This window comes from Lissotriton helveticus, chromosome 7, assembly GCF_964261635.1.
Source record: "Lissotriton helveticus chromosome 7, aLisHel1.1, whole genome shotgun sequence".
NCBI classification, from domain to species: domain Eukaryota; kingdom Metazoa; phylum Chordata; class Amphibia; order Caudata; family Salamandridae; genus Lissotriton; species Lissotriton helveticus.
This window is the reverse complement of record NC_136068.1, coordinates 425,728,805-425,756,331: the sequence shown is the minus strand read 5'-3', so window position 1 is coordinate 425,756,331 and position 27,527 is coordinate 425,728,805. Positions and strand designations below refer to the sequence as shown.

At 47.3% G+C, this 27,527-nt stretch overlaps 1 protein-coding gene across 1 annotated transcript in view; it reads left to right on the top strand.

Annotated features, from left to right (window-relative positions):
* Window positions 1–27,527, top strand: part of MTCL2 (microtubule crosslinking factor 2) — an 870,692-nt gene that overhangs the window by 509,395 nt on the left and 333,770 nt on the right. The window contains exon 6 of the mRNA XM_078652323.1: window positions 10,323–10,553. Coding sequence (XP_078508449.1) covers window positions 10,323–10,553 — 231 coding nt within the window. The remainder of the gene's footprint in view (window positions 1–10,322; window positions 10,554–27,527) is intronic.

The window sequence follows — 27,527 nt, the reverse complement described above, 5'->3', positions numbered from 1 at the left end:
GCCACTCGCCGGGCCGCAGGTCTTCTGAGGCAGAGCCCAACAGGAGCCGTGCGGAGAGTTTCCGTTGGGCCGACCCCTGATCGGATGAGCTGGTCTGCTTTCAACGTTTTCACGACCCGAAGGTTGGTCTCAGGCGAGACCGTCTGATTTGATTTGAATTACACATACCGAATCATTTACTGAGTGGGCTGAGTGCCCCATCAAGATAATAGACAGGGAGACCCCTCGACGTCCTGGCTCCAGGAGTCGGTCAGATTTTGGAATTTGTGACTGTACAGTACAGCTGTTGGTCGGTTGCACTGCGGTTTTTATTGCCCCCAGCCATTTTGAACACAAAACTGCTTCTCCATTCTGCCTCAAGCATACTCCCCGCGAAAATGGCAGCTACTGGTAATGGTAATAGAAACAGGACTGCACCAAAAAAACAAACAAGGGTCTACAGCAGCTCCCTGAGCCAGGCTCGACAAGGTGGCGGCCATCTTGGACTGGCTCTGACCCGGAACAGCAGTCAATGACCGATTTGTTGGATTTGAAAAAGCAGTGGACTGCAGTGTACTTCAAAGATGATGTCAATACTACAGGACCACCCCGGAGTTGTGCTTTTGAGAAGTTAGCCCGACATATGATGTCCACTAGCTCTAGTGGGCACCTTGCACCAATCTAATTCAACCCTTCTTGATGGTGGCTGTAAAGCCTACACTATAGATAGCTATCCTAGTGTACCCTAGACCAGCAATCAATAGGCTAAGACTTCAGATAGCATGTGAAGCCAGTTGTTTTACTACGTATAATCCCTTGATTACCAAATGAAAGGACACCACACAAGGTTTATACCATATCTATATGTATTTATTCTAAACACAACCCCTTTGCACTCTTTATGAGATCAGAGGTCCAGGTACATTGCTGGATTCTCAATTAGCATACCTTAAGTTGCACAAATACAGCTATGCCCTTGGGGCCTCACTAATCATATACTAAAAAATGGTATAAGAACCACGTCTGGAATACAAAGCTGGCATAGGGCCTAGTGAATTGCTGGGATTTCACTATACAACCAACGATTTGGAAGTAGAAAGCCCACAGGTGACACCTGTAGTATCTAAACACAGCAGCGGGTTACCATTGACTTATAATAGCGTAACCTTTGTGCGATATCTATGCAGCTTATACTGTATTTTCGCTGTTGTTTATTCTCTTTAGCCGACTCACTTACTTCCCATTTTTAGTTTACTGCACATATTTCTCAGTCCTATTATTTATCCTTGAATGCACTTTTTGACGTGTTCTATTATTTTTGTTTATTTTATATAATTTTGCTGTCTGTTGTTGTTTATTTGATCTGATTATGTTGTCCCCCCATTGGTTGTTCTCTTATTTTGCTCTCCCCCATTTCCTTGCAATTTTGCTTTGGTTTAATGTTTAATGTATCTCTTCCATAGTTCCGCCTTTCTATTTTCCTGTTCTGATTAATCTTATGGTTTAATCTGCATGCTTCCTCGCTCTCTCCATTCTCTCCTAGTCATGCCTCCCCTCTCTCTCTCTCTCCCCTTCTTCCTCAGTATCACCTATCTCGAAACTTGGCCACAATTCCTGGTCTATCCTCTACCCCTCCCACCTCACCAAGCATGGTAAGAAAAACTTCAAACACAAGCTCCTCAGTCTCCACCCTGAAATCTTATTTGCTGATTTCCATAATACACTTAACTCCTCCTTAATCACCAACTACATCTTCTTCTCCAAACGCCCTTCCAAATGGAAAAGCCTATTTCTTCAACACCTCCGATCACTAACTCTCGCAATATTCCGTACGGTCTAAAACTCTCCACCACCCCCTCCTCATCCTTTCCTGGAGAAATTGATATTTCCATCTTCAAATCTGGTAATATTCTCATCCAAGCGTCTGAAAATCACCTCTACATCTTCGAACTCCACTTTAGTGCCTTATCCCAATCCCCGCGATCAGTCCCTGAACCCCCCCTCCCACCCCTCATCCCCTAGTTCCACTATCTCCCCCCTGTCTCCTACCCCCTAACTCTTCTCTCGGATCTACCTACAACCTCTCCCAACTGTGACGTCTACTCCCAACCTACACTGTCTACTCGAACTCTCAATACCGTTACTATCATTGACACCCTACTCCCCCCAGCCCCACGTTCCCTCCTCTCTGATTCACCCACTCTTCCACCTAGCCCTGTTGTCCACACGCAACTGCAGCTGTCCCCCCTAGTTGACTGCTTTATTTCCAGCTTTGACTCCCTTCGCCCACGTTCCCCCTTATCTCTCCTTACTGTCTCCCCCTCCTCTTCCACTATCCATGATGTTCTCTCTCAATCACTACTAACCACCCCTACTCTTAACTGTATAAACGGTAATGACAACCTTATATCACAATCACCTAGTTTTTCTGCCTCTCACATCCACCTCCACCAATGATTCTCTCACCCCCTACCCCCCACTGTCCCTTCTCCACCCTCTTCCATCCTTGACTCCCACCCATACGTCCTCGCTCCCTCACCCCTCTATCCCTCAACTTCACCCTCTTCCATCCTTGACTCTCAACCCTACTTCCCTGCTCCCCCATACCTCAACACCCCAGAACCACCCTCTTCCTTCCTTGCCCCCCACCCCTACGCCCTGCCTCTACCTCCCTCAATTAGGGTCTACTTCACTCACTTCTCTTAAACCTTCTAACTTGTTTGATACTCCTGTTACCGACACGCCCACTCCTACTTCCCCTACAACCTCGCAGTCTTTAAGCTCTACCGAACACTCCACTCCTTGTAATCTCCCCCTGAACAAACCCCCTCCATCCTCCCCTTCTGACAACTCTCCCTCCTCTCCTCCAGCCTCTCTCACGGACCCCCCTATACCCCCTATTCTCAATAATACACCTTCGTCCATCTACCTCTCTACTTCTGACTCCCGCAACACCCACCCCGTGGATGCTCTATATCCTCTCCCCCCTCGTTTAATCACCCCCCATACTCCCCCAGCAACCCTCACATCTCCTCCGCTGACTATTCCCTCTCACACTCCCTTGATCTCTCCTGCAACCCTCATTACACCTACATCTACATCTTGTACTATCCCTCCACCTCATTTTACAAACGATCTTCTTAAACTCAATGCCCCAACCACTCCTATCTCCTTGTTCCCCCGCCCCAATACGAAACCTCCCACCCATCATAACTCCCTTCTCCTTCCCCCCCCCCCGGGTTACCCCCCCCCTTCTTCTCCCTAATCCTAACTCCTACTCTTCACCTCTCCCAAAAACTTTTGATCCACTCCACTCCTTACACTATCACTCCTTAATCTTGAACTTCTCCTTTCGTCCCTTGTTTTAGAACTCTCCTCCCTCAGATCCGATGTCTCACTCCTTACTAAAGCCCACTCTTCTGATCACGCACGCACATCTGTCCCTTCACCATACAGCATATCTTCACACATTAGCTCCCCTCTCACTTGTTCCAGCAACAGCTCCCCTATTACTGGTAACATCGATTACTTTTCTCATAGCTCACCCCTCCCTACAAACTCCCTGACCCCACCCAAACCCATCGATCCTACCAATGCACCCCAAACTCTCACAGCATCCATGATATCTACTCCTCAACATGTTGCATACCCAATATCCTTGGAGGTTAACTTATCCCCGAACCCTCCCCGTCTCCCCCTTCCCTCTCGTCCTCTAATCCCCCCTTCCCCCAGTCTACCATCCCAGTTCTCCTAGGAACGAGCCGACTCTCCCTTTACCCGACATCACCTAGACCCCCTCAAAAACTAACATCTATCCTCCCTGATCCCTTCTCTCAATACCCTGACTCCTCACCCCACTACTGCATGTTGATTAACTGCCGATCCGCATCTTGCCATGCGACTGATATTGCAGAAACCATTCTCAATGAAAACATAGACATTGCATTCCTTACTGAAACCTGGCTCCCCCCCCCACTCGACTCCTATCCTCGACTTACTCATTCCCCCTGGATTTTCCATCATTAGGGAAGACAGAATAAAGCAAATTGGTGGTGGCCTTGCCCTAATCTTGAAAAAGGAAATTAATCTCATGCTAGTTCATCTCCAGGACCCTTCTACCTTTGAATACCTTTGCGTTGATCTTACTGCTCCTGGCTCCCCCACCATTCGTTTACACACCATCTACCACCCCCCCCGGCAATCCCATCCCCTTTACCGAAGAGCTGTCTGATCTTATCACTCAATCTTTGCTCACCCACTCCAAGAATCTCTTTCTTGGCGACTATAACATCCACTGGAATACAAATGATGACTCGACTGTCATCCTCCTTAAAGATACCATGGACATTACTGACATGACACAACTCTGCCAATCCCCGACTCACTCTAAAGGCGCCACCCTTGATGCTATTATGACTAGCAAGGATCTGGCCTCTCTCTCAACGATTCTTTCAGACGACTGGTCTGATCATCACCTTATCCTCTTCACTTTGAACTGCTCTGTTACTCGCCCCACCCCTATCGGCACTTTACCCTTGAAACATACTCGTAATCTTCCCCTTATTCCCCCTGGCGAGTTGGAATCCTCTATCAAAACCCGCTTATTCCTCCCCCCCTCCTCTCACAGCACCAATGACCTAACTGAACATTACAATAATTCTATCCTTCAAGCGTTTGACCAAATTTCAAACTTAAACAACAACAAAAAATACCTCCCAAATCCTGGTTTAACTCCGACCTTAATAATGAAAGACGGGCCCTCAGACAGTCTGCACGTTCATGGAGGAATCATCACTCCCCTGATAACCTGATGTCCCTTAGAAATGCCAGAGCCAAATACAAGAAGCACATCCTCGCTGAAAAAGCATCCTTCCTCCGTTCACAACTTGACCAGGCTAAAAAACGTCACAGAGAACTCTTTAGCATTGTTAAAAAACAAACTTCCTCTGGTCTACTGTCCTTAACATCATTTCTAAACTCAATCCATCTTCACACACCAATGATCCTCTTCCCGCCCAATTGGTTCAGGAACTCAAACACATCATTGCCCCCAACTGGACCAATATCATCAATTCCTCCCTTGCCACTGGTTGTGTCCCAGCATCCCTTCAACTAGGTCAAATCTCCCCCATCCTCAAAAACCCCACCGCTGATCCTAATGATTTGAACAATCTACGTCCTATCTCGAATCTTCCCTTCCTCTCCAAAGCCCTTGAAAAATGTGTACTATCCCAGTTAGACAAACATATCACTTCCTTCAATCTCCTCGACGTTTTCCAATCTGGTTTTAGAAAAGGATGTATCACTGAAACTGCCAAGCTCAGTATCACTGATAACATTCATCGCTCTCTTGACAAAGGCAAATCCTCCCTCCTTATCCTCCTTGACCTCTCTGCAGCCTTTGATACTGTCCACCATCCCACCCTTCTTAATACTCTCAAAGACCGCTTTGGGTTTGAGGGCATTGTTCACCAATGGTTCACCTCCTATCTCCAAAATAGATCCCAACAAATTAAACTCAGTCACTGCCTCTCCAAACCCCAACCTGTCTCACTTGGGGTCCCACAAGGCTCTATCCTTTCCCCAACCCTATTTAATCTATTCATGGAACCACTCACCCTCATTCTCAAACAAGCTAATATCAGTTACCACCTCTACGCTGATGACACACAACTATATTACAAGATCAAGTCCCACCATGACATTCTTCTCCTCAATGATACCTTGAATAAAGTCCAAGCCTGGATCCATCTTAATCATCTCAAACTGAATCCCAAAAAAACTGAAATCATCCTTTTCACTCCCAAAAACAGTTATCTGCCTATTCAACTCTGGATCAATGATATCAAAGCACTCAACTGCTCCCTCTCCACCTCTAACTCTGTCAAATCCCTGGGCATCGGCATTGATAAGAATCTTTCTCTCATCCCTCACATTAAAAATGCTGCAAAAGGTGCTCTCTTCTCCCTTCTCCACCTTAAATAAATCAAACCTTTCATTCCAGCGGATGACTTCAAAATGGTTGTCCAATCTCTTATACTTTCCAGAATTGACTATGGCAACGCCACCCTTGTAGGCACCCCAAAAGTCCACCTTGCCCCGATTAAATCTGTTCTCAACCTGGCTGCCAGACTCATCTCTGATTGTAAACGATTTGAATACATTTCTCCTATCCTCAAAAACCTCAAATGGCTCCCGATTGAAGGTAGATCCACCTTCAATATGGCATGTATTACTCACAAAGCCCTTCACCAAAACACCCCCTCTTACCTCGCTGACAAACTACAAAAAGCTGGTTGCTCCAGGTCCTTGAGAAGCACTAACGCCCTTGTCCTCATCCCCCCGAAACTCAAATGTAAAAAGACTCAACCACGTGCTTTCTCTGGTAATGCCCCTACGATTTGGAACTCTCTCCCCAAAGATCTCCGCTGCAACCCCTCCTACCCTCTCTTCAAAAAAAGACTCAAGGTGCTTCTTCTCAACAAATATTGGGGTACCTAACGTTGCTATAATGATTCAGTCCTCTTTTTATTCTCCTCTTCCCACCCCTTCTCTCTCCCTTTCCTATTGTCTCTCCCCCTCTCCCTCTACCCTTTTCTCTCCTATCTTTCAACCGTCCCCATCTCCCTTAACTATCCCTTAATTACTCTCTTTTCTCAATTCCCTCGCCTAACTGAAATGCCTTATCCCATGCTAGTTTTTAGGTCGAGCCTAGACATGCATGCAAGCAAGCGAAGCTTGCTTGTGTCTGCTCGAAACCTATTGTCAGCCGTATTTGGGAATGTGGACAAGAGTCAGACGCGCGCTTTGCTATTCGCAGTTTTGACCACGGGAGCGCGCTACTTGCTTTGTGCGTCGTCAGTTTCGCTTTCGAGCCAGTGCCCCTGGGGAGCCTCGTGGGCTCTGGAGAGATGCCGGCACTATCGTTGGAGTCCCACACTGGGGACTCCAAATACCATGGCCCCCGCAGCCCTCAACATGCTCCGAGTACCTCCTGTCCCCAGTAATGCAAGCACGGAGCCCCACTCACCGGGACTTCTACTCCGCAGGACTCTTCCGGGGAGACAACGTGCCCAGTCAGGTCCCGCTCCGAGGCTGCTCCCTCCGGCGTCAACGGGCACAGGGACACTGGCACTCCGCTCCTTGGCTTCCCGGGCGGACGCCGGCTGCACACAGGGCTCTCCTCTCTCTGCACCGGAGCCTTGCGCCAGCCACTGCAGCCTGCCTCCTGGGAAGCTCCGGTCGCGCTCGACTTCCTGCTTCTGGTCAGGCCCCGCCTCTGTCTCGAGGAGGGCTGCCTGACTTCCGGTCTATTCATCATTCCCGGGAAGGTATTGGGAAAGAGTCTATTACCCAAGCGACTTGTGTTCCCTGCGGTTTGCAGAAGTGTTCGTATCTTTTGAAGAAAATCCCTAAAGGCCGAGAAGAACAGGGAGAGAAAGGGCGCTTTGATGGGTGCCAGAGAAGAGGATTAGCACAATGTTCAAAGTTTGATCACGCAGCTCGGATAACAGAGCCTGCAGTGTGAGGCCTGGAGCCCGACCCCTGTCACCTGTTGCTCGTCCTGCACCGCCCGCTGAGGCGCGCGGCCTCTTGGCCTAGCACAGCTTTTCCCAGCGCCTCATGCAGCAGGTTCCACCAAACAAACACGAGTTTACTCTGCGTGTGGTGGGAGTGGGAACTAAAGAACGGGAGGGACGGCTGTGGAGCCGAGCTGGCTGTGCTGCAGACAGTCTTGGGAGAGCAGGTCCGCCCCCGAAGAGACCCCCCAGAATGAATCACAGCTGCTTGGACCAATGTCAGTGAGTGACTCAAGCCCGCAAAATGTGTCTTGTTCATCTGCTAGCAAATTAAATACAGAAATAAACTTGCCTTTAATTGTTCTATTTCGGGGCTTAGGAAATAAAAAACATCATCTGTAATGGATTTTTTGATTGTTTCCTCCTGTCGACACTTTTTTCATCCCGCAGATGCTTCTCGTTGGTTGCATGTCCAAAGTGCAACATTATTGGAGTGGGGTGGGGAACCTCAGAGAGCGATATAACTCTAGAAAAGGCTATTTTTGTAATTTCATTAGCAGCAATGGAAAGTACACCGATTTGCCAGCCTGCAGCCCCATCTTTCTGAAGGCTGATATTACTGTTAGTCATATTTAAGCATGAAAACTCAGCCAATAACGGGCCATATCTGATGAAGTTCTGGTAACGGTTCGGCCAATCCTGTGACTGACTCGCAACACTATTTAGGAGCACAGGAACTAGTGGTAAGCTACACTGCACGTAAAGTGGTTGGTTGTGTGTGTTGATTCATTTTGACTAACTACACCCTTAAGTTATCGAACACATCTGCACTTGCTTGACTTCTATTTGGGTGCTGCAGAGCTCACAATGTTACCAACCTAGAGCAGCGCACCTACATATGGTTAAGGAATCCATACTGTATCTGTAAGAATCAAACAAACACCAGGGAACCAGCAGGACACAGGAACACAAGCATAAACTATAGCAATAAGGAAAGGTGATTTAAATTAAAAAAAACTCTCTCTCTCTACACTCCTCTCTCTCTACACCCCTCTCTCTCTACACCCCTCTCTCTACACACCCCTCTCTCTCTCTCTCTACACACCCCTCTCTCTCTCTACACCCCTCTCTCTCTACACCCCTCTCTCTCTACACCCCTCTCTCTCTACACACCCCTCTCTCTCTACACCCCTCTCTCTCTCTACACACCCCTCTCTCTCTCTACACCTCTACACACCCCTCCCTCTCTCTCTACACAACCCTCTCTCTCTCTCTCTACACACCCCTCTCTCTACACCTCTCTCTCTCTCTCTCTCTCTCTCTCTCTCTCTCTCTCTCTCTCTCTCTCTCTCTCTCTCTCTCTCTCTCTCTCTCTCTCTCTCTCTCTCTCTCTCTCCTCTCTCTCTCTCTCTCCCTCTCCCTCTCTCTCTCCCTCTCTCTCTCTACACAACCCTCTCTCTACACCCCTTCTGTTCTTGGATTTTCGTCACAATAAAATACACTGAACATAATATTCACAAAAGTTATTTACAAAAGTGTAAGATATTGCCATTATAAATTACAATAACTTTTATTTAAGTATTAATTATTAAAAAAAATAAGACATTGTTATTTGTAATATCAATACATCTAAGTCACTTAAATACAACTCATATTGCATTACAAGTGTCACATTTGTGAAAGTTAAAACTATTGGCATTGTAAATGACAAAGCTATTAATTTAGCTATTTTCAAAACCAACACATAAATACAAAATGTGTCATTTACAATACCAATAGCTCAAACTTTCCTAATGCGAGACCTATTGCATTGCAAATGCTTGTTTTTATTCCCTTTGTAATTTTGTTTCAAGATGTTTTACCTGTCTGTAAAGCTCTCTGATACTCCTGGGTCCAGTAGCGCTATATAAAACCTTTTAAATAAATAAATAAATACTAGATAGTGTTATATTAATAAATACATATTTTTATAACTACTGTGTGGTTCTTCTTTCATTTAACCAATATGTTCTGGTAAAACAAGCTGCTTAACATTCCTTCAAGACTAAGTCTGAAGGCTTCTCTCCCCAGCTACCAATGGGATAGCTTTCTAAAGGTTATCTTTGACCTCTTAAATCACCATAAGGGTTGTTTGGACTGGTGCAAGGTGCTCACTTTAATTTGTGGACAGCATATAACAGGCCAACTTCTCACAGTAACTATGTCAAGCAGTACTGGGGATGTATGGAAAGCGAGCTGAATGAAGTACTAGGAGTAACACTCCAGCTGGCACCTGAAAATTTCATATTGAGGATCCAAGTTACAAGAATTTTTTTCAGAACCTGGACTCAATGGCTGCGAACATTCCCAAAAATATGGGGATTATAAAGACAAATCGCTCTGCAAAATACAGTATGATAACTAATCCCTGTTGTATGGCTTCCAAAATGGAGCTAGTTTTGCTGCTTAAGCCTCTACCATGTTCTTAGGCTCAGTAACAACCTTGTTAAATGAATTAAAAATCGAGAAAATATGTTTTCATTATTTCAGTAACAGTAGCAGTCAAATTGGTCAGCAGACTTGGAGTGGCACAGGCTAGATGATCTAAACATGATGTGATACCATGTAGGCTAATTTGGTATAAAATGTCATGGCTCTGGGCACCCTAGGTAGAAAATGCTCAGTAAGGCCCAGGGGAGGCAGGTGGATTCATGGAAAGCAGGCACTTATACTAGTTCAGCTTGTTAGACTTCTGCTGTCCATGATAGTACCTCTTGACAGTAGTCTGCTATATTTTGCTTTAGGGATCTTGATGTTGATTGTCCTTTACCTCTTTATTCATAGCTGAATGAAGACCAACAGAAGGCCCTTCTCAGGCGTGATTTTGAACTGGAAAGCCTGAATCTGCTGAGGCGGCTGGAGCAGAAATTCTGGAGCCAGGAGAAGAACTTCTTGGTTCAGGAGTCACAACAATTTAAGCAGACCTTCCTTCTGCTCTTCATGAAGCTCAAGTGGTTTTTGAAGCGCTGGCGCTCTGGGAAGATCGCTCCCAATGAGGAAGACGACTTTCTAGAGGTAGGGTAACAGACTTTATGTAGTATACTCATGATCTCTGAGGAAGAAATCTTCTCCATTGAGGGAGCTTGTATAACATTAATGTTTGTGAGCAGGATCCTGACCACCTCATAAGAAAGAACAAAAAAGCTCTTTCTTGATAACTGTTTCAGGAACTTAAAAGGATCTTTGTTTGAGTGTAAACATATATGCATACCTACAGACAAATTTTCTTTTCATTTTGTTCTTAAAGATAATCGATTAAACTTAAACAAGGTGGAAGTATTTACGGCTATGGTTTGCGAAAGTTGTTTAAAAATATATATTTTATTGTGTTACCAACATTGCACATAAAATCAGACATGGCTATGCAGCAAAATATTTGTCAGTGGCTTGTGAGGTCGATACACCTGCAATTATTGTGTTACAATTACATTTTTGTTTGTCATTTCTTTAACTTGCCCTTCTAAATCCCATCTCCTGTAACGTGATTTGACCTTGTACCAGGGTGTCTGTATTCTTTTTCCTATTCACATTTTGTATAACACTCTTAAAATGTATTCTTTGGTTCTAGTCTTTAATGGCTGTCTAATGTCTGGTGAGCTGGTCAATTGTGCCAGAATTTCTGCTCATTGTGTCAAATCCTCTGTTAATTTGTCATCTTTCCTGGTGAGTTTCATATGCGTCTCAGCAGCTAGTGCCTACATTATTGGATCCCTTGTCCACTTATCTCATTTGGGTGCTACTGGTCTAACCAAATGAATGCCTAGGTGAATGTTGGCTAGAATGATACCCAGTGGTGCAAATTTATTTTTCATTTTATTACTCTTTTTATGTGAAAGAATTCCTAATAGACATTGCTTGATTACTTTGCCTGGTATTGCTCCTGTTGCCTTATGGCGCTTTCATTTTACTGCATCACAGAATATCAAGATGGTTGGGGAGATCTGTACCATGTATAGTAAGTCAGCAACAATTGCACTACAGCTGCTGAAGTCTGGGGACCTCCCTGGGTATATTTATGTCATTTTTAGGTGTGTTTTAGGTTTTATGGAGGTAATAAAATAGTGTATATCTTGCATTGGATGAAACTCTTCATTTGTTTGCAGGCCTTATTCCAGTCATTGTCTGTTAGTGGGTCAGGAAGAGTACAGCGGCCATCTCTCTCATGCTTGCGTCTCCTGCTCTGTCATGTTCTAGCACTGATGTATGAATTTGTTCCTAACTTTCTACTAGCTGTCAGGTTAAGTATCGTTGACATTGTGATGGTTGCTATATGCATGCCTGGGAACAATGTACACATTTCTCTAGTTGGATGTGCTGGAGGAATTGGTCTGGGCCATCCCAAACACTTCCCATGCCTCTTAGAATGTAAGGAATTTGTTTTTTCTGGTATAAACTCCTGTGAATTTATTATTGCTATCTCTTCCATCATAGTTTTCAAATGGTTTCATAGATCACAACAGCATATCTGATAAAACCATGGGCACTTAAACTTTCCTACTTCACCTTGCTCCTCTGCCCCTTCGTGCCACGACCCCTCTCTACCCCTCCCTACTCTACACCACCCTGACTCTATCTTTAAGGACACCCTTACCAAAAACAACGCCTCCTGGAATGAATTTTGTCCAGTATCTGAATCTACTGTCCTCAACATCATTTCTAAACTCAAACCATCTTCACACACCAATGATCCTCTTCCCGCCCAATTGGTTCAGGAACTCAAACACATCATTGCCCCCATCTGGACCAATATCATCAATTCCTCCCTTGCCACTGGTTGTGTCCCAACATCCCTTCAACTAGGTCAAATCTCCCCATCCTCAAAAACCCCACCGCTGACCCTAATGATTTGAACAATCTACGTCCTATCTCGAATCTTCCCTTCCTCTCCAAAGCCCTTGAAAAATGTGTACTATCCCAGTTAGACAAACATATCACTTCCTTCAATCTCCTCGACGTTTTCGAATCTGGTTTTAGGAAAGGATGCATCACTGAAACTGCTATGCTCAGTATCACTGATGGTTCGAGGCATGTGGGCTGCAGAATTCATATCTATGCATAGATCGCCGCCTAGTGTTGGGTCCGGATGATTGCACATTGTTGTCCTGGAAGAGTCTTCGAAGTATCACGAGATAGGTGGCTCCTCCCCTGGACTACAGTGCGCATGGGCATCCTCTCCATCCTCAGATTGTTTTTTTCCACCATTGGGTTCGGATGTACTTTCTTGACTCCAGTTCGGAATCGATATAAAACTTTTTTCATACGGCCAAAAGGCCTTCGGGGCATCGGTATTGTCTTTCGTTCGGTTCCACGTACTTTTTCCAGTTCTTCGAGCCGGACGTCGAAGGCCGCTTGCCTTTTTCGACACCAAAGGCCCCATCAACGGTCAATGGAACGGAGCCCGTTCAAACTGTGCCCCGTTTAAAACTCTAAATACCCTCACATCGATGTGCACCCGGTGTGTAATAAATGCCTATCACCGGACCACAACGAGGACAGCTGCATGGCCTGTTCTCGGTTCAGGTCGAAGAAAACACTTCGGCTTCGACGCGCCGCGAGACATTCGGTGCGGAAAACAGCACCCGACCCAGAGAACATCTTCGAGGCTGAAGACGACGAGGGCGTCGAACAAGAGGATCCTGAACAGCAGTCGGATCCTGCGTCGGAACAGAACTCTAACTATGATGACAACGAAGAAGAGGACTACGTCCATGATGAAGACGTCGTCGAGGTAGGAGACGACGCACAGGCCATCGGAGCCGTCTATGATGACTCAAGCGATGAGCAAGGCCCAACCGCAGTCGCGGGGCCCGATACTGACACTGTACCTTCAGAGGCTCAGGTCGAGGCATCGCCGAAAGGCCTTAGCCAAGATCTTAATCCACATTCTATAGCCCCGCATCAAGGCCCGGCTAAGAATATTTCGAAGGAGCCATCGGTCGATCAACCACAATCAGCGGTAAAATCGAAACCGAAACCAACAGATGCTAAATCGAAACCGAAGCTGCTAAAAACAGTCATCGGATCGACGGCCTCGGATTCATCGGATCCAAAAACATTGAAGAGTGTCATCGACCCCTCTGGGTCACAAGGAGGTGTCGACCCAAACATCGGGGCACCGAAGCCTGTATCTAAGGTCAAGCACGTCGCAATGACGCAGTCGACGTCAACATCCAAAGGTGGCGACACTAACAAGGGACTCAAGGCTCAGAAGACTCTCGATCCGAAGCTTCCAGCCTCCAAGCCACTGCTGGTCAAGGCCTTCGAGTCGAAGACAAAAGTCGGCCCGAAAGAGCATGTCAAGTCGAACCAAAAGAGCGTGCCTGCTGCGCACCAAGAGATCAAGTCAACACATGGCCACAAACAAGCTAGTGGTAAAACAAAGTCGGTCGGATCGAAGGCGGCGCCACCCTCGAAGCAGGTCGGTCCGTCTCCAATGCTTACGTCACCAATTAAGTACGGACTGCCCCCGACCGCACGCCCTAAGGCATTCCAGACACAAAAAAGCACCGACACAGCCACAAAGGTGTCGGTAGCCTCAAGTACTCAGCCCATAGAAGAGGACGTTGTGTTCCAAGCACCATCCTATGATAATCAGTCAAAACTATTCATCGACTCCGATTCTGGAAGACTCACTATTTATAAAAGAAAAATCATTCCAGAAAATCCTATGGAGTCATACAAAATCCCACTCAAAAAGAAAAGGGACTCTGCCACCTCACCTGTTCTTTTTGAACCTGTGGAGTCCTATGGACAGGAATACACCTATTCTCCCACACGTACCAATGAAGATGTGGGGGAAGGATACAATGAGGAAGAATTTACTTATCCTATTGACACATATCAAGAGGAGTCTCAACCCTGGACTGACCCTGTTGACCCTGGTGAGCCACACACCACGCCTGACACTCAGTCCTATACAGTCAAAACCTCGCCTACTGAAGATACTGCTGCGTTTAACGCATTGATTGAAAGGGCAGCTACTAACCATGATGTGGAAATGCATGCTGACCCGGTAGAAGAAGACTTTTTGTTTGACACTTTCTCAACTTCAGAAAGATCAGTGCGGACATTGCCTATGCTAAAGGGTGTCCTAAAACATGCTGGTGACATCTTCAAAGAAACCACAAGGGCAAGGGTGGTAAACCCACGAATTGAAAGGAAATACCGGCCTGCGCCTGTAGACCCTACGTATATCAAAGGCCAGCTCCCATTGGACTCCTTAGTGGTGGCTAATGCTCGTAAAAGAGCGAACTCTCAGACAAGTGGTGATGCTCCTCCTCCGGACAAAGAATCCAAAATCTTGGAAGCTTCTGGCAAACGAGTAGCGGCTCAAGCGGCAAATATTTGGAGAATCTCAAATACACAGGCCCTATTAGCCAGATATGATAGGGCTCATTACGACACGTTAGAGCAGCTACTACAACACCTGCCTGATGCTTATAAGGAGGGCGCAGAAATGCTGATACAAGAGGGGAAGCTGATTTCAAATGCATCCATTAAGTGTGCGCTAGATGCAGCAGACACAGCAGCTAGGGCCATCAACACAAGTGTGATGCTCAGACGGCATGCCTGGCTCCGCATCTCTGGTTTCAAGCCAGAGATCCAAACAACTATACTCAATCAGCCAGTTAACCCGGACTTTCTATTTGGTCCCGAGGTAGACACAACACTAGAAAAAATTAAAAAGGACACTGAGACAGCAAAGTCCATGGGAGCTCTGCAGTCACAACAGTTATGGGGCGGTTCCTTTCGTCGCTCCGGTAACAGGGGAGCCTCTAGAGGTCAAGCATCACAGCAGGCACAATACAACAAGGGAGGCACACAGACCACCTATAACAAAAACAATAGGGGTGGATACCGTGGAAACAGCACCAAGGGCAGAGTACGTGGAAATAATAATGCCCGGTCCTCAGCCACCAATAAACAGTGACGTCTTGTCACTGCCCCCAGACCATATAACACCGGTCTGGGGAAGACTTCAGCAGTTCCTGCCAGTCTGGGAAGGCATTACCACAGACAGGTGGGTAAGACAACTTATACAATATGGCTATTGTCTAGAGCTAACCTCCACTCCACCCAACATACCCCCAAGGCACCGTCCTATGTCCGCAGAGCACATGCACTTATTGCAGCAAGAAGTCATCTGTATGCTGCGAAAAGGGGCCATAGAACTCGTGCCTTTAGAACAACAGGGTACAGTGGTGTACTCACTGTACTTCTTAATCCCAAAAAAGGACGGATCTCTCAGGCCCATTCTAGACCTCAGACCCCTGAACCAATACATCTTGTCAGAACATTTTCACATGCTCACTTTGCAGCAAGTTCTACCATTGCTCAGTCAGGGAGATTTCCTAGCAACCCTAGACCTAAAGGACGCATATTTCCACATTCCAATTCACCCAGCACACAGGAAATATCTCAGGTTCACCATAAACAACCAGCATTACCAGTTCAAGGTCCTGCCTTTCGGGGTCACTACAGCCCCCAGAGTGTTTACCAAGTGCTTAGCGACAGTAGCTGCGCACCTTCGGAGACAACACATCCATGTCTATCCTTATCTGGACGACTGCAAGCGAAGTCAAACCAGCTATGTGCCAGCCACATGTCCCGCACCATTCACCTCCTACACAGTCTAGGATTTTCACTCAATTACCCAAAATCTCATCTTCAACCCGCGCATGTACAACAGTACCTAGTAGCGGAAATAAACACTCTGGCAGCAACAGCGCAGCCAAACTCAGCACGCATCAATAGCATGCAATTGCTGATTCAGAAATTCAAACCCCAACACTCACTCCCAGCGCAAGTGTTTATGTAGCTGATAGGCATAATGGCCTCCTGCATCTTCATAGTCCCTCACGCGAGGCTACACATGCGTCCGCTTCAGGAGTGCTTGGCACGACAGTGGAATCAGGCTCGAGGACATCTAAAAGACCAAGTGTTGGTGACCGGTCGTGCATACAACTCTCTGCATTGGTGGAACACACAAAACCTTTGCAGGTGACGACCGTTCCAAGAGCCTGTACCACAGATAGTGCTGACAACGGACGCATCTCTCCAGGGCTGGGGAGCGCATGTCCTCCATTATACAGTACAGGGACTCTGGACAACGGAGCAGCAGAAGATGCACATCAACCTGCTGGAACTGATGGCAATCTTCATGGCGATGAAGGCGTTCAAATTGCATTTGTGCAACAAAGTTGTGCTGATCCGGACGGACAACATGACTGCCATGTATTACATCCATAAGCAGGGAGGAACACACTCTCCACAGTTATCACACCTAGCCCAGAGCATGTGGAAGTGGGCCATTCAAAGAAACATGTTTCTCATGGCGGAACACCTCCCAGGCAAGGACAACCAAATAGCAGACCTGCTCAGCAGGCACAGCCATCAGATGCACGAGTAGGAGATACATCCCTCAGTGCTACAACCGTATTTCCAACAGTGGGGTCATCCAGAGATAGACCTATTCGCCACAAAGGAAAACGCAAAATGCCAAACCTTCGCCGCCAGGTTCCACACCCGCAGTCTCAGGGCAATGCGATATGGATGAACTGGTCAGGCAGATTTGCGTACTCTTTTCCTCCAGCACTGCTCATACAGCTGGTAGCACGCAAACTGCGGCAGCACTCAATGACACTCATCCTAGTTGCTCCAACATGGGCAAGGCAGGCATGGTACACCACGTTCCTAGAACTTTCAGTGGTGCCTCACCAACGACTGAAACTCACACCCAGTCTCCTCACTCAGAGCCATGGAGACATTCAGCACCCAAATCCGCAACAATTGAGCCTTGCAATATGGCTCCTGAGGTCATAGAGTTTGGCTACCTAAACCTGCCCCCTGACTGTATGAACATTATCAAGGAGGCTCGAAGACCTACAACAGGGCGTGCTATGCGGCAAAATGGAAGCGATTTGTCATTTATTGTTCCAGTAATAACATAAATCCGCTGGATGCATCAGCGCAAAACATTATATGTTATTTGTTACATCTACACAGATGCAATCTAGCATATAGTTCCATCAGGATACATTTAGCTGCAATGGCAGCTTATCTTCAAAACAGACAGCACCTTTCCCTTTTCAAAGTGCCTGCCATTAAAGCTTTTATGGAGGGACTCAAAAGAGTAATTCCTCCCAGACACCCGCCTTCACCAGTCTGGAATCTAAACATAGTTCTCACCAGACTAATGGGTCCACCTTTTGAACCTCTTCACTCATGTGACATACAATTTCTAACATGGCAAGTGGCTTTTCTCGTGGCGATCACATCGCTAAGAAGAGTTAGTGAGCTGCAAGCCCTAACTATTCAGGAGCCTTTCATACAGATTCATGCTAATAGGGTGGTGCTGCGTACCAACCCTAAATTCATGCCTAAAGTGGGGTCACAGTTCCACATTAACCAAACAATAGAACTGCCAGTATTCTTCCCAAATCCAGATTCAGTGGCAGACCGAGCACTACACACACTAGATGTTAAAAGAGCTTTCCCGTATTACATTAACAGGACAAAAGATTTCAGAATAACTAAGCAACTGTTTGTTGCCTTCTCTCCACAGCACAAAGGCAACCCCATTTCCAAATCAGGTATAGCCAGATGGATTGTTAAGTGCATACAAATCTGTTATCAAAAAGCTAAACGCACATTAACAGTTCCCCCAAGAGCGCATTCCACACGCAAGCTAGGGGCATCCATGGCTTTCCTAGGTAACATTCCTCTAGAGGATATCTGTAGAGCAGCCACATGGGCCACCATACATACATTCACCAAACACTACTGCGTGGATGTACACTCCAAACAACAAGCTGCTGTAGGTCAGGCTGTTCTCAGGACTCTTTTTCAGACTGCTGCAGCTGGCACGGGCTACCACCGCTGAGGACACTATTTATTCTATGCATAGATATGAATTCAGCAGCCCACATGCCTCGAACGGAATATGCTACTTACCAGTATGCATCTGTTCTTGGCATGTAGGGCTGCTGACATTCATATCGCCGCCCTCCTCCCCGGTGCCTGTCGCAGCTGTAGCACTCAGAATTATTCTCAGGCATGGTCATCACTTACTGTATCATAATCCATCTCTGCCACAATGGCGAAAAACAATCTGAGGATGGAGAGGATGCCCATGCGCACTGTAGTCCAGGGGAGGAGCCACCTATCTCGTGATACTACGAAGACTCTTCCAGGACAACAATGTGCAATCATCCGGACCCAACACTAGGCGGCGATCTATGCATAGATATGAATGTCAGCAGCCCTACATGCCAAGAACAGATGCATACTGGTAAGTAGCATATTCCATATTCATCACTCTCTTGACAAAGGCGAATCCTCCCTCCGTATCCTCCTTGACCTCTCTGCAGCCTTTGAAACTGTCCACCATCCCACCCTTCTTAATACTCTCAAAGACCGCTTTGGGTTTGAGGGCATTGTTCACCAATGGTTCACCTCATATCTCCAAAATAGATCCCAACAAATTAAACTCAGTCACTGCCTCTCAAAACCCCACCCTGTCTCACTTGGGGTCCCACAAGGCTCTATCCTTTCCCCAACCCTATTTAATCTATTCATGGAACCACTCACCCTTATTCTCAAACAAGCTAATATCAGTTACAACCTCTACGCTGACGACACACAACTATATTACAAGATCAAGTCCCACCATGACATTCTTCTCCTCAATGATACCTTGAATAAAGTCCAAGCCTGGTTCCATCTTAATCATCTCAAACTGAATCCCCAAAAAACTGAAATCATCCTTTTCACTCCCAAAAACAGTTCTCTGCCTATACAACTCTGGATCAATGATATCAACGCACTCAACTGCTCCCTCTCCACCTCTAACTCTGTCAAATCCCTGGGCATCAGCATTGATAAGAATCTTTCTCTCATCCCTCACATTAAAAATGCTGCAAAAGGTGCTTTCTTCTCCCTTCTCCACCTTAAAAAAATCAAACCTTTCATTCCAGCGGATGACTTCAAAATCGTTGTCCAATCTCTTGTACTTTCCTAGAATTGACTATGGCAACGCCACCCTTGTAGGCACTCCAAACGTCCACCTTGCCCCGATTAAATCTGTTCTCAACCTGGCTGCCAGACTTATCTTTGATTGTAAACGATTTGATCACATTTCTCCTATCCTCAAAAACCTCAACTGGCTCCCGATTGAAGGTAGATCCACCTTCAAGATGGCATGTATTACTCACAAAGCCCTTCACCAAAACACCCCCTCTTACCTCTTTGACAAACTACAAAAAGCTGGTTGCTCCAGGTCCTTGAGAAGCACTAAAGGCCTTGTCCTCATCCCCCGAGACTCAAATGTAAAAAGACTCAATCACGTGCTTTCTCTGGTAATGCCCCTATGATTTGGAACTCTCTCCCCAAAGATCTCCGCTGCAACCCCTCCTACCCTCTCTTCAAAAAAAGACTCAAGGTGCTTCTTCTCAACAAATATTGGGGTACCTAACGTTGCTATAATGATTCAGTCCTCTTTTTATTCTCCTCTTCCCACCCCATCTCTCTCCCTTTCCTATTGTCTCTCCCCTCTCCCTCTACCCTTTTCTCTCCTATCTTTCAACCGTCCCCATCTCCCTTAACTATCCCTTAATTACTCTCTTTCCTCAATTCCCTCGTCTAACTGAAATGCCTTATCCCCAGTTTCATAGATCACAACAGCATATCAGATAAAACCATGGGCACTTAAGCAGCATTTTGATTCAATTTTCCCATGCACAACACAAATGGAAAGGTTTTGGACACACTTTGTACTGTGGCTGGTGGATAGGTTCCCTTTAACAGGTGTTGGTCACAGTTAGGGTTTTTTGTTGAACTAGCTGACTCCATGCTATAATTGTCCCGGTATATTATAATAATTTAGGAAGTCACAACCCACCACTTGTCCCTGGAAGTTTCAATGCTACATTTTCTCATCCTTACCAATGTATTACAAAAGTGCTTCTAGTTCTTTAAAGAATTTCGAAAAAACCACTGGGCATGAAAGAGAAGCAGAGTAGCCCTTGATACATTAAGTTAGACCAGGAGGAGTGGCTGAGGTTTGACTAGCCAAGATGACTGTTGCTTCTTGCTAGAGCTCTGCACCACCAGCGCTAATATCTGCCATAATCTCATTCCTAGGTTCAGCAGTGGTAGGAATTACAATGGTAGGCAACAACTGCTGCAAGGGACGGCTTGCTAATTGGCCCCTCTTTTATGTTGGTGGCGCGGCTCTTCCGAGTCAGCGGGAGCTGCAGTGGCTGTGGCCTGCACTCATGGCCCGACTCAAGTGGTTTAGTGCTCAACACTTCGATGGATGAGGCCCTCCCGGGGGACAAAACAGACTGCTGCAAGGCAAAGTCCCCACATCCTCCTCCCTTTTGAAGCCAGAGCACAGCAGGAGGAGCAATGGGATCACGGAGAAGCCCTGGAACGCTGAGGGCCTCTGCTGGTGGTGGCGGATCAGGGGGGATCCCAGACCTGAGGAGACTGAGGAGTGGTACTGCTGGGACTGAGCTGGACCCACCCCACACTGAGACTGCTGCAGACCCAGCCCTGGGGCTCAACGGCCCACAGAGACTCTCACACCAAGGAGGTACCCATGACCTGTGTCTCCTCGACCAACCCACTATTGGACATAACTGTAGTCTTTCATAGAGGCCCCTTGGCCCACGCATTCTAAGGAGCATGCCGACGCCCACTGCCTGGAGCGGAAGTATTTAGCCTCTGCACCACTGAGTAGTGAGAGACCTCGTCTATGCCTGTTATCCCTGGTCACCATGCCTCTGGCAGCACAACAAACTTTGGGGCCACCTTAGCCTATGAACATCCGTTGCACACATGAGTGATGAAGACTACTGGAGGTGCACACGGTTAGGGGCTGATGCCGACTGACCAAGACCAGACGCCTATGACCAGACGTCCTTTACTTCAATGTCCTACCGATTACAGCATGTAACACGGGACGAATGAAGGTCCTGTATTGAAACGCCCTGAGGAAGCCCCAGGCCAGACGGACGCTTAAAGAGGATGAAACACATGTTGGCTGTTACCTTCACACTTTGTTTTATGGATCATTGATCCAGTATTTACTCTTGCATACAACTCTGAGTTCTGGAAAGAGTCCAGCCTCATAAAATACCTCAAAACACAACCTTATATTGGAATTTATTCTGGGAAAAGAGTGATGATCCTTACCTTCAAGCAAAGGGGCCATTTCTGCCTGCTCGCTGCCGGCATCGAGCACCCTGAGGCAGTGGGATTGAGGTCCGGCCCTTCCTGAGGGCGAACTAGACATCCTCAACCCTCCCTCCTCTCTGACCCACCCGCCAGGACTCCCAGGTCCCCAGCGATAGGCTGCTTGATATCGACCGGCTGATGCAGGCACCCAGGACGCTGACCCACTGATATTAGTGCCAGACACCCCTTTGTATGGAAACTTTCTGCACCCTTCAGCTCCCGCAGATGATAAGCTGGACATGGTGCTAGCAGCCATAGAAAGCTCACAAATCTCTATGGAAACCAAACTTGGCTCATTGGTGATGGAACTGGGACAGAGAGAAAGTGCTGGCTGCCCTGCAGCCGCAACCGACAGCTAGTCAACCTGCCATTCAGGACCGAATCTGGCTACGGGAGGGAAGAGCGGTGGATGCCGAAGGGCGCTTTTGTCATAAGATTTCGGAGGGGATTGAGGGCCTTTCTGAAGAACAATCTGTTGGCATTTCTGAAGAACCGGTTCAAGTCCTTTAATTCCCCTTCTGAATTTACTCCATTTGTCTTATTGAAAAGGGACCATAAGCTGCTGGCCCATTGGTCTGCCCCGGGGGCCCCGCCACACCAATGATGGCCAAACTTCTGCACTTTAAAGTTCTGGGTGTCATCCTGAATGATGACAGACTGAGCAAACCTCTGAAAATCGAGCATAAAACTGTAATGTTATTTCCAGACTACACTCAGGCGGTGCAATGTCAAAATGCCTCCTTCTTGGGGGTGAAAAAATGGCTCCAACAACTGGGTGTCCAATACTTCCACGCCTCAAAGTCCTCACAGTAGGCAAATCTTGTTTCTTCACAAAACCGGGAAGGCCTGGGCCGACAGCCACCAAGGTGGGTCACATGCTGGGACTATGGGGGATCTTCTTGCCCCTCTTTGAAGAGGCGCTGCCTGCCTCGGTGGGGCCCTTCTTCGATGTCCCCACCGACCAAGTCACCAGCCGTGGAGCAAATAATCGAAAAGCGCTGCTGGGCTCTCTGAGCGGCGCATCTCTGGTGGATACCACTGGCACCTGAGATGGCTAGAAGGGCCCACACATCTTCTCAGATGATGACGTCAACCTGATGGGCGACTCACACTGGGGCTCTCAATCCCCACCGCTGGTGACTCTGTTTTGATCCTGTAATTCTGCGTTTTTCCACTGCCATGGCAGCATCCCACTGCCTAGAGACTATGATACCTTGTGTGAGAAGTTAGCCTGGCATATGATGTCCACTATTCTAGTGGGCACCTTGCACCAGTCTAAACGACCCTTATTGATGGTGTTTGTAAAGTCAACCTTATAGACAAGCTATCCTAGTGGTAGCATGGACCAGCAGTCTTATGCTAAAACTTCAGAGAGCATGTAAAGCAAGCTGTTTTACCAATTATAATCCCTTGAGTACCAAATGAAAGGACACCACACAAGGTATATATCAAATATATATGTATTTATTTCTAACACAACCCCTCTGAACTCTTTGAGGTCAGAGATCGAAATACATCACAAGTTACTCATTAAGCATACTATAAGTTGCAAAAATACAGTTCTGCCCTAGGGGCCTCACAAACCATATACTAAGTAAGTGGTAAGGACCACTTCAGGAATAGTGAATAGGCCTAGGGAATCGCTGGGGCTACACTAGACAACCAAAGGTTAGGAAGTAGGAGACCCACGGGAGACGCGTGCAGTGTGGGAACACAGTCGCGAGTTACCATTGACTTATAATGGAGAACAAAGAAGTTACAAAGTTACTGATTTAGGGCACTTCCGGATGGACTACGACAAAACCCCTTTAAACTAGGACGCTTGGATAGTCAATACCCACAGGAGTACTCGAGTTACCTCACCCAGGGAAGCCGGGTGCATAGGTGTCTTTTCGTGTCGGGTTTCGCCGATGCTTTCAATGGAGATCTGCAAAAGAATTGCTGCAGGCGGCCAAAGGATGAGTGTCCGGGTGGATCCAAGGGTGGATCGAAGAACTGAAGAACCTGAAAGCAGAGGGGACAGAATCTGGGTCACTAGCCAGTGACCAGGAAGGAACCAGGCGATGTCGAGTTGATTTCAGGTGAAGGGGTGAAGCTTGTCTCTGCAGCCACGAGGACCAGGAGGTGTCGACGACGACCAGGAGCTGGATTCGAGCTGTCCCACGAAGGATCTAGTTGACTGCGGTGTAGGTATCCAGATTGGACCCAACAAGCCTTGGCAAACGCAATCCACGCAGGAAGTGAAGATTGGCTTCAGGTCAGACCAGCAAGGTCTGGGGAGCTTCTCCTTTGTACGGAAGCTGGAGCAAGCCTGGAGCAACCAGGCCAGCGGAGTAAATTCAAAGGTTAGTCTTCAGAGGGCTCACTAGCCAACAGACTAGCAACCGGGAAGAGGCGTCGAGCTGAAATGCAGGACTAGGCCCCACGTGGCACTCGTGGAGTGTGGAGGGCTGAGCTTTGGTGCACATGGCGCTCGGGTCTGGGGCTTCTCGTACCCCAATGTACAACTGTGAGGGTGCCTCTGTAGTTGCACAGTTAGCAAGATGCAGGTTGTCCAGGGTGTCCTGTCCCACGTCTCTCGTGTCTGCCACAGGTCTCAGCTTTGCTGTGGATGTGGGTCGGAGAAGTCTGAGAGTCCAGTTCCTGAGTCGCTGAGTCTTCGGGATCCATCGGGAGCGTCGACAAATCAGACTGGCAAGTTACTGGTGGTGCCTGTTTGCCCAGGGTGGTCACTCCTTGACCACAAGGGAGATGTCTTCAGTCTTATAGTCGGTATAGAATCTCGAAGGTCCAAGAGTTTCATTTAAGAGTTTCGTTCCAGGATAATCTAATGTCTCTAGACACAGCTCCTATCTTTATACTGATTTTAGGGGCTGGATTACCTGCTAGGTCCCTCCTATGGGTGGACCTGAGAAGGGGGTGGTTACACCCCTTTCCCTTTGTCCAGTTTCGTGCCAGAGCGGGGCTGGAGTGCCCCAGCAACTGGTTTGAACCGGGCTATGCATAGAGCACCTTGTGTGCCCCAGGCAGTGTCTGGAAAAGCATCTTTCCATTCAACCCACCCTGCCCCAATACACTACAGGCTGTCTGGGGAGGTGCTAGCCCCTCCCTCGACAGGAAACCTATTGTCCAGGCCTCCCATGCTGGAGGTCAGACTCATGTCTGTGGCAGCAGCATCCATTTTGTGATCCTGAGGCTCTGTTTAACTTTAACCGGGTAAAGTAGGAACATACATGTCTTTTCCCTCTAGAATGGTGGAATGCTACCCCCGCTGCCAGAATTGGCCGGGGGGGGGTAGTATTCCAAAGTGTTTGACACCTTACACAACATGTTTTGATGAAGCCAAACCAAAGTTAGCATTAACCGTGAGGATTATAATGCACTTAAGAGTATATGGTATGGCTAGATCATAGAACAGCTATAAGGAGATGGTTCCGAAAGCTGCAGAGGGCTCAGCTCATGCTAGGGCACCCTCTCACATAGAAACAAGCACTCTGCCTCCAGGATTGTTAATGCCTGCCATAGGAGTGACTTAGAGGTTACTATGTGTCTATATATAAGGTAGATATAGATATACTATATCTAAGTAAGGGGTGATTACACCACCTTACCCAAGCTGAGTGATCAGCCTGTGGTGTCAGTTTGGATGGCCAGCCAGTGGTGGCATAATACATGCTGCAGCTCTTGGTAGGCCTTGGATGCACCTATGCCCTGGGTACCTATGGAACACTATACAGGGGCTCACAGAGGTGACCCAATACCCAATCAGGTATGTACCTAAAGTACATGGTATCAATTTAGAGAGAAAACAGCCGGGCTTTGGGTCTGATTAGCAGGCCCACAGCCACACTAAAGTCGAAAAACCAGAGAATCAGAGCAAAAAGTGTGGGTGACCATAGGAAGCAGACCCTACTCTCCTACACCTTGGACCTCCAGTGCAGGTGGGTGGGGCGTTGGCCCGACCCAGCCACTCCGCTGCCTAAGTCAGCTTCATCAGATGTTGACATTCATGGCTGTCCTATGCTCATCCTTTGTTCTCCATTGCTCAACCACCACCCTATTTTACTCAGTGGTTTGATACTGTAGTCAGTTTGAGCGAGTCTCTGGTTGCAGCAGGATCTACAAGTTGGTATTCCTACCTATATCTATGTTCCTATATTTCCATACCCCACGTTTCGGCCAGGCAGGTAGGCTTCACTTACTTCACAGAGGTGGACTGTGGCACCATGGTGGCTGGAGGTGCTCTGTGGTGCGCCACTCACACAAACTAGGCACTAGGACCCTTTCACCTTATGGCTCCACCTTACTCAACTAGGTTTCTTACACTAAATGTACGCAGCATGCACATGGTTATATAGATCTACTCCTATCTAAAACGCCAGAGTGCGCACATAATGTTCTTTCAAGAAACACACACCATGGCTATGGAGATGCAGTGCTTGCAGAGGCTGTGGAGGGGTTCGATCTATGCCACTACTTACCCGGCTTTCGCCCACGGGGCACTGATCTGGATTCGGACAGGTGTCCCATTCCAGGTGCTCGACACAGTTCTAGACAGGGAGGTGATTAAGTATGAGCGCAAAATCCGTTACGCTCGCGGATTTTGCGAATTTTCGGTAAATTCGCGATCCGCGAATTTACCGCGAATTCGCAAATCCGCGAGCGGCGGATTCCGGGGGCAAAAGTTCAAGCCTTGCTGGCCTGTTGTAACTAATTTACGATGGCGCCGGCAAGCTGCCAGCGCCATCCTAAAATAGTTACTAAATTAGCTTCAACAGGAAGCTCTAATAGATAAGATAAAGCAGGTGCTCGAGCGCCTGCTTTATTAAGCAACCCTTATGGTGGTGGTTGTAAAGTCAACCTTATAGACAAGCTATCCTAGGGGTAGCATGGACATAAGCAGTCTTAGGCTTAACTCAAAAGGGCATGTGAAGCCAGCTGTTTTACCATATGCAATCCTTTTAATACCAAATGAAAGGACACCACACAAGTTATATATTATAAAAATATATGTATTTATTACTAGAATAATCCTCTGTACTCTTTATGAGACCAGAGGCACAAGCGTTTAAACAAAAGCACAGTTGAACATACAAAAGTTGCACAATTATGGATAGGCCCGGTGGCCACTAAAACCATATACTAAAATAGTGGTATAAGTACCAAGTGTCGAACAAAGGTAAGGCCTAGGGCCTTGGGAATCGCTGGGGCTACACTGGTCTAACAGTAGTTAGGACGGGAGAGGCCTGCGGGATTCGGGTGCAGCGCTAAAAGCACACGCATGCACAAATGCAAAGTCAATGGTGCGTAAAAGTTACAAAGTTACTGTTTTGGAAGTCTTCCGACTGGACTAGAATTTAGCCACTTAAACCTAGGACACTAGAGGTGTAAACCACTACAGGAGCACTGGTGTTTTATCGTTACCTCACCCACAGGAAGCGGGTGCATAGGTGCCAAAGTGTGTCGGGTTTCGTCGTGGAGTTCTATGGAGCCTGGAGATGAAGATGCTGCAGGCGGCCAGGAGAGAAGAGTCTGGTTGGATCGAAGATGTAGAGTACCTGAAAGCGAGGGGACAGAGTCTGGGTCACTTGGCAGTGATCAGGATGGAACCTGGAAGGAACCAGGCGATGTCGGGCGCAATCAGGTAGTTGCCGTGAAGCTTGTCTCTGATGCCACGTGGACCCGGGGGCATCGAGGATGACCAGGAGTGGATCACGGACTGTCCCACGAAGGCTCTCGCTGTTGGCGGTG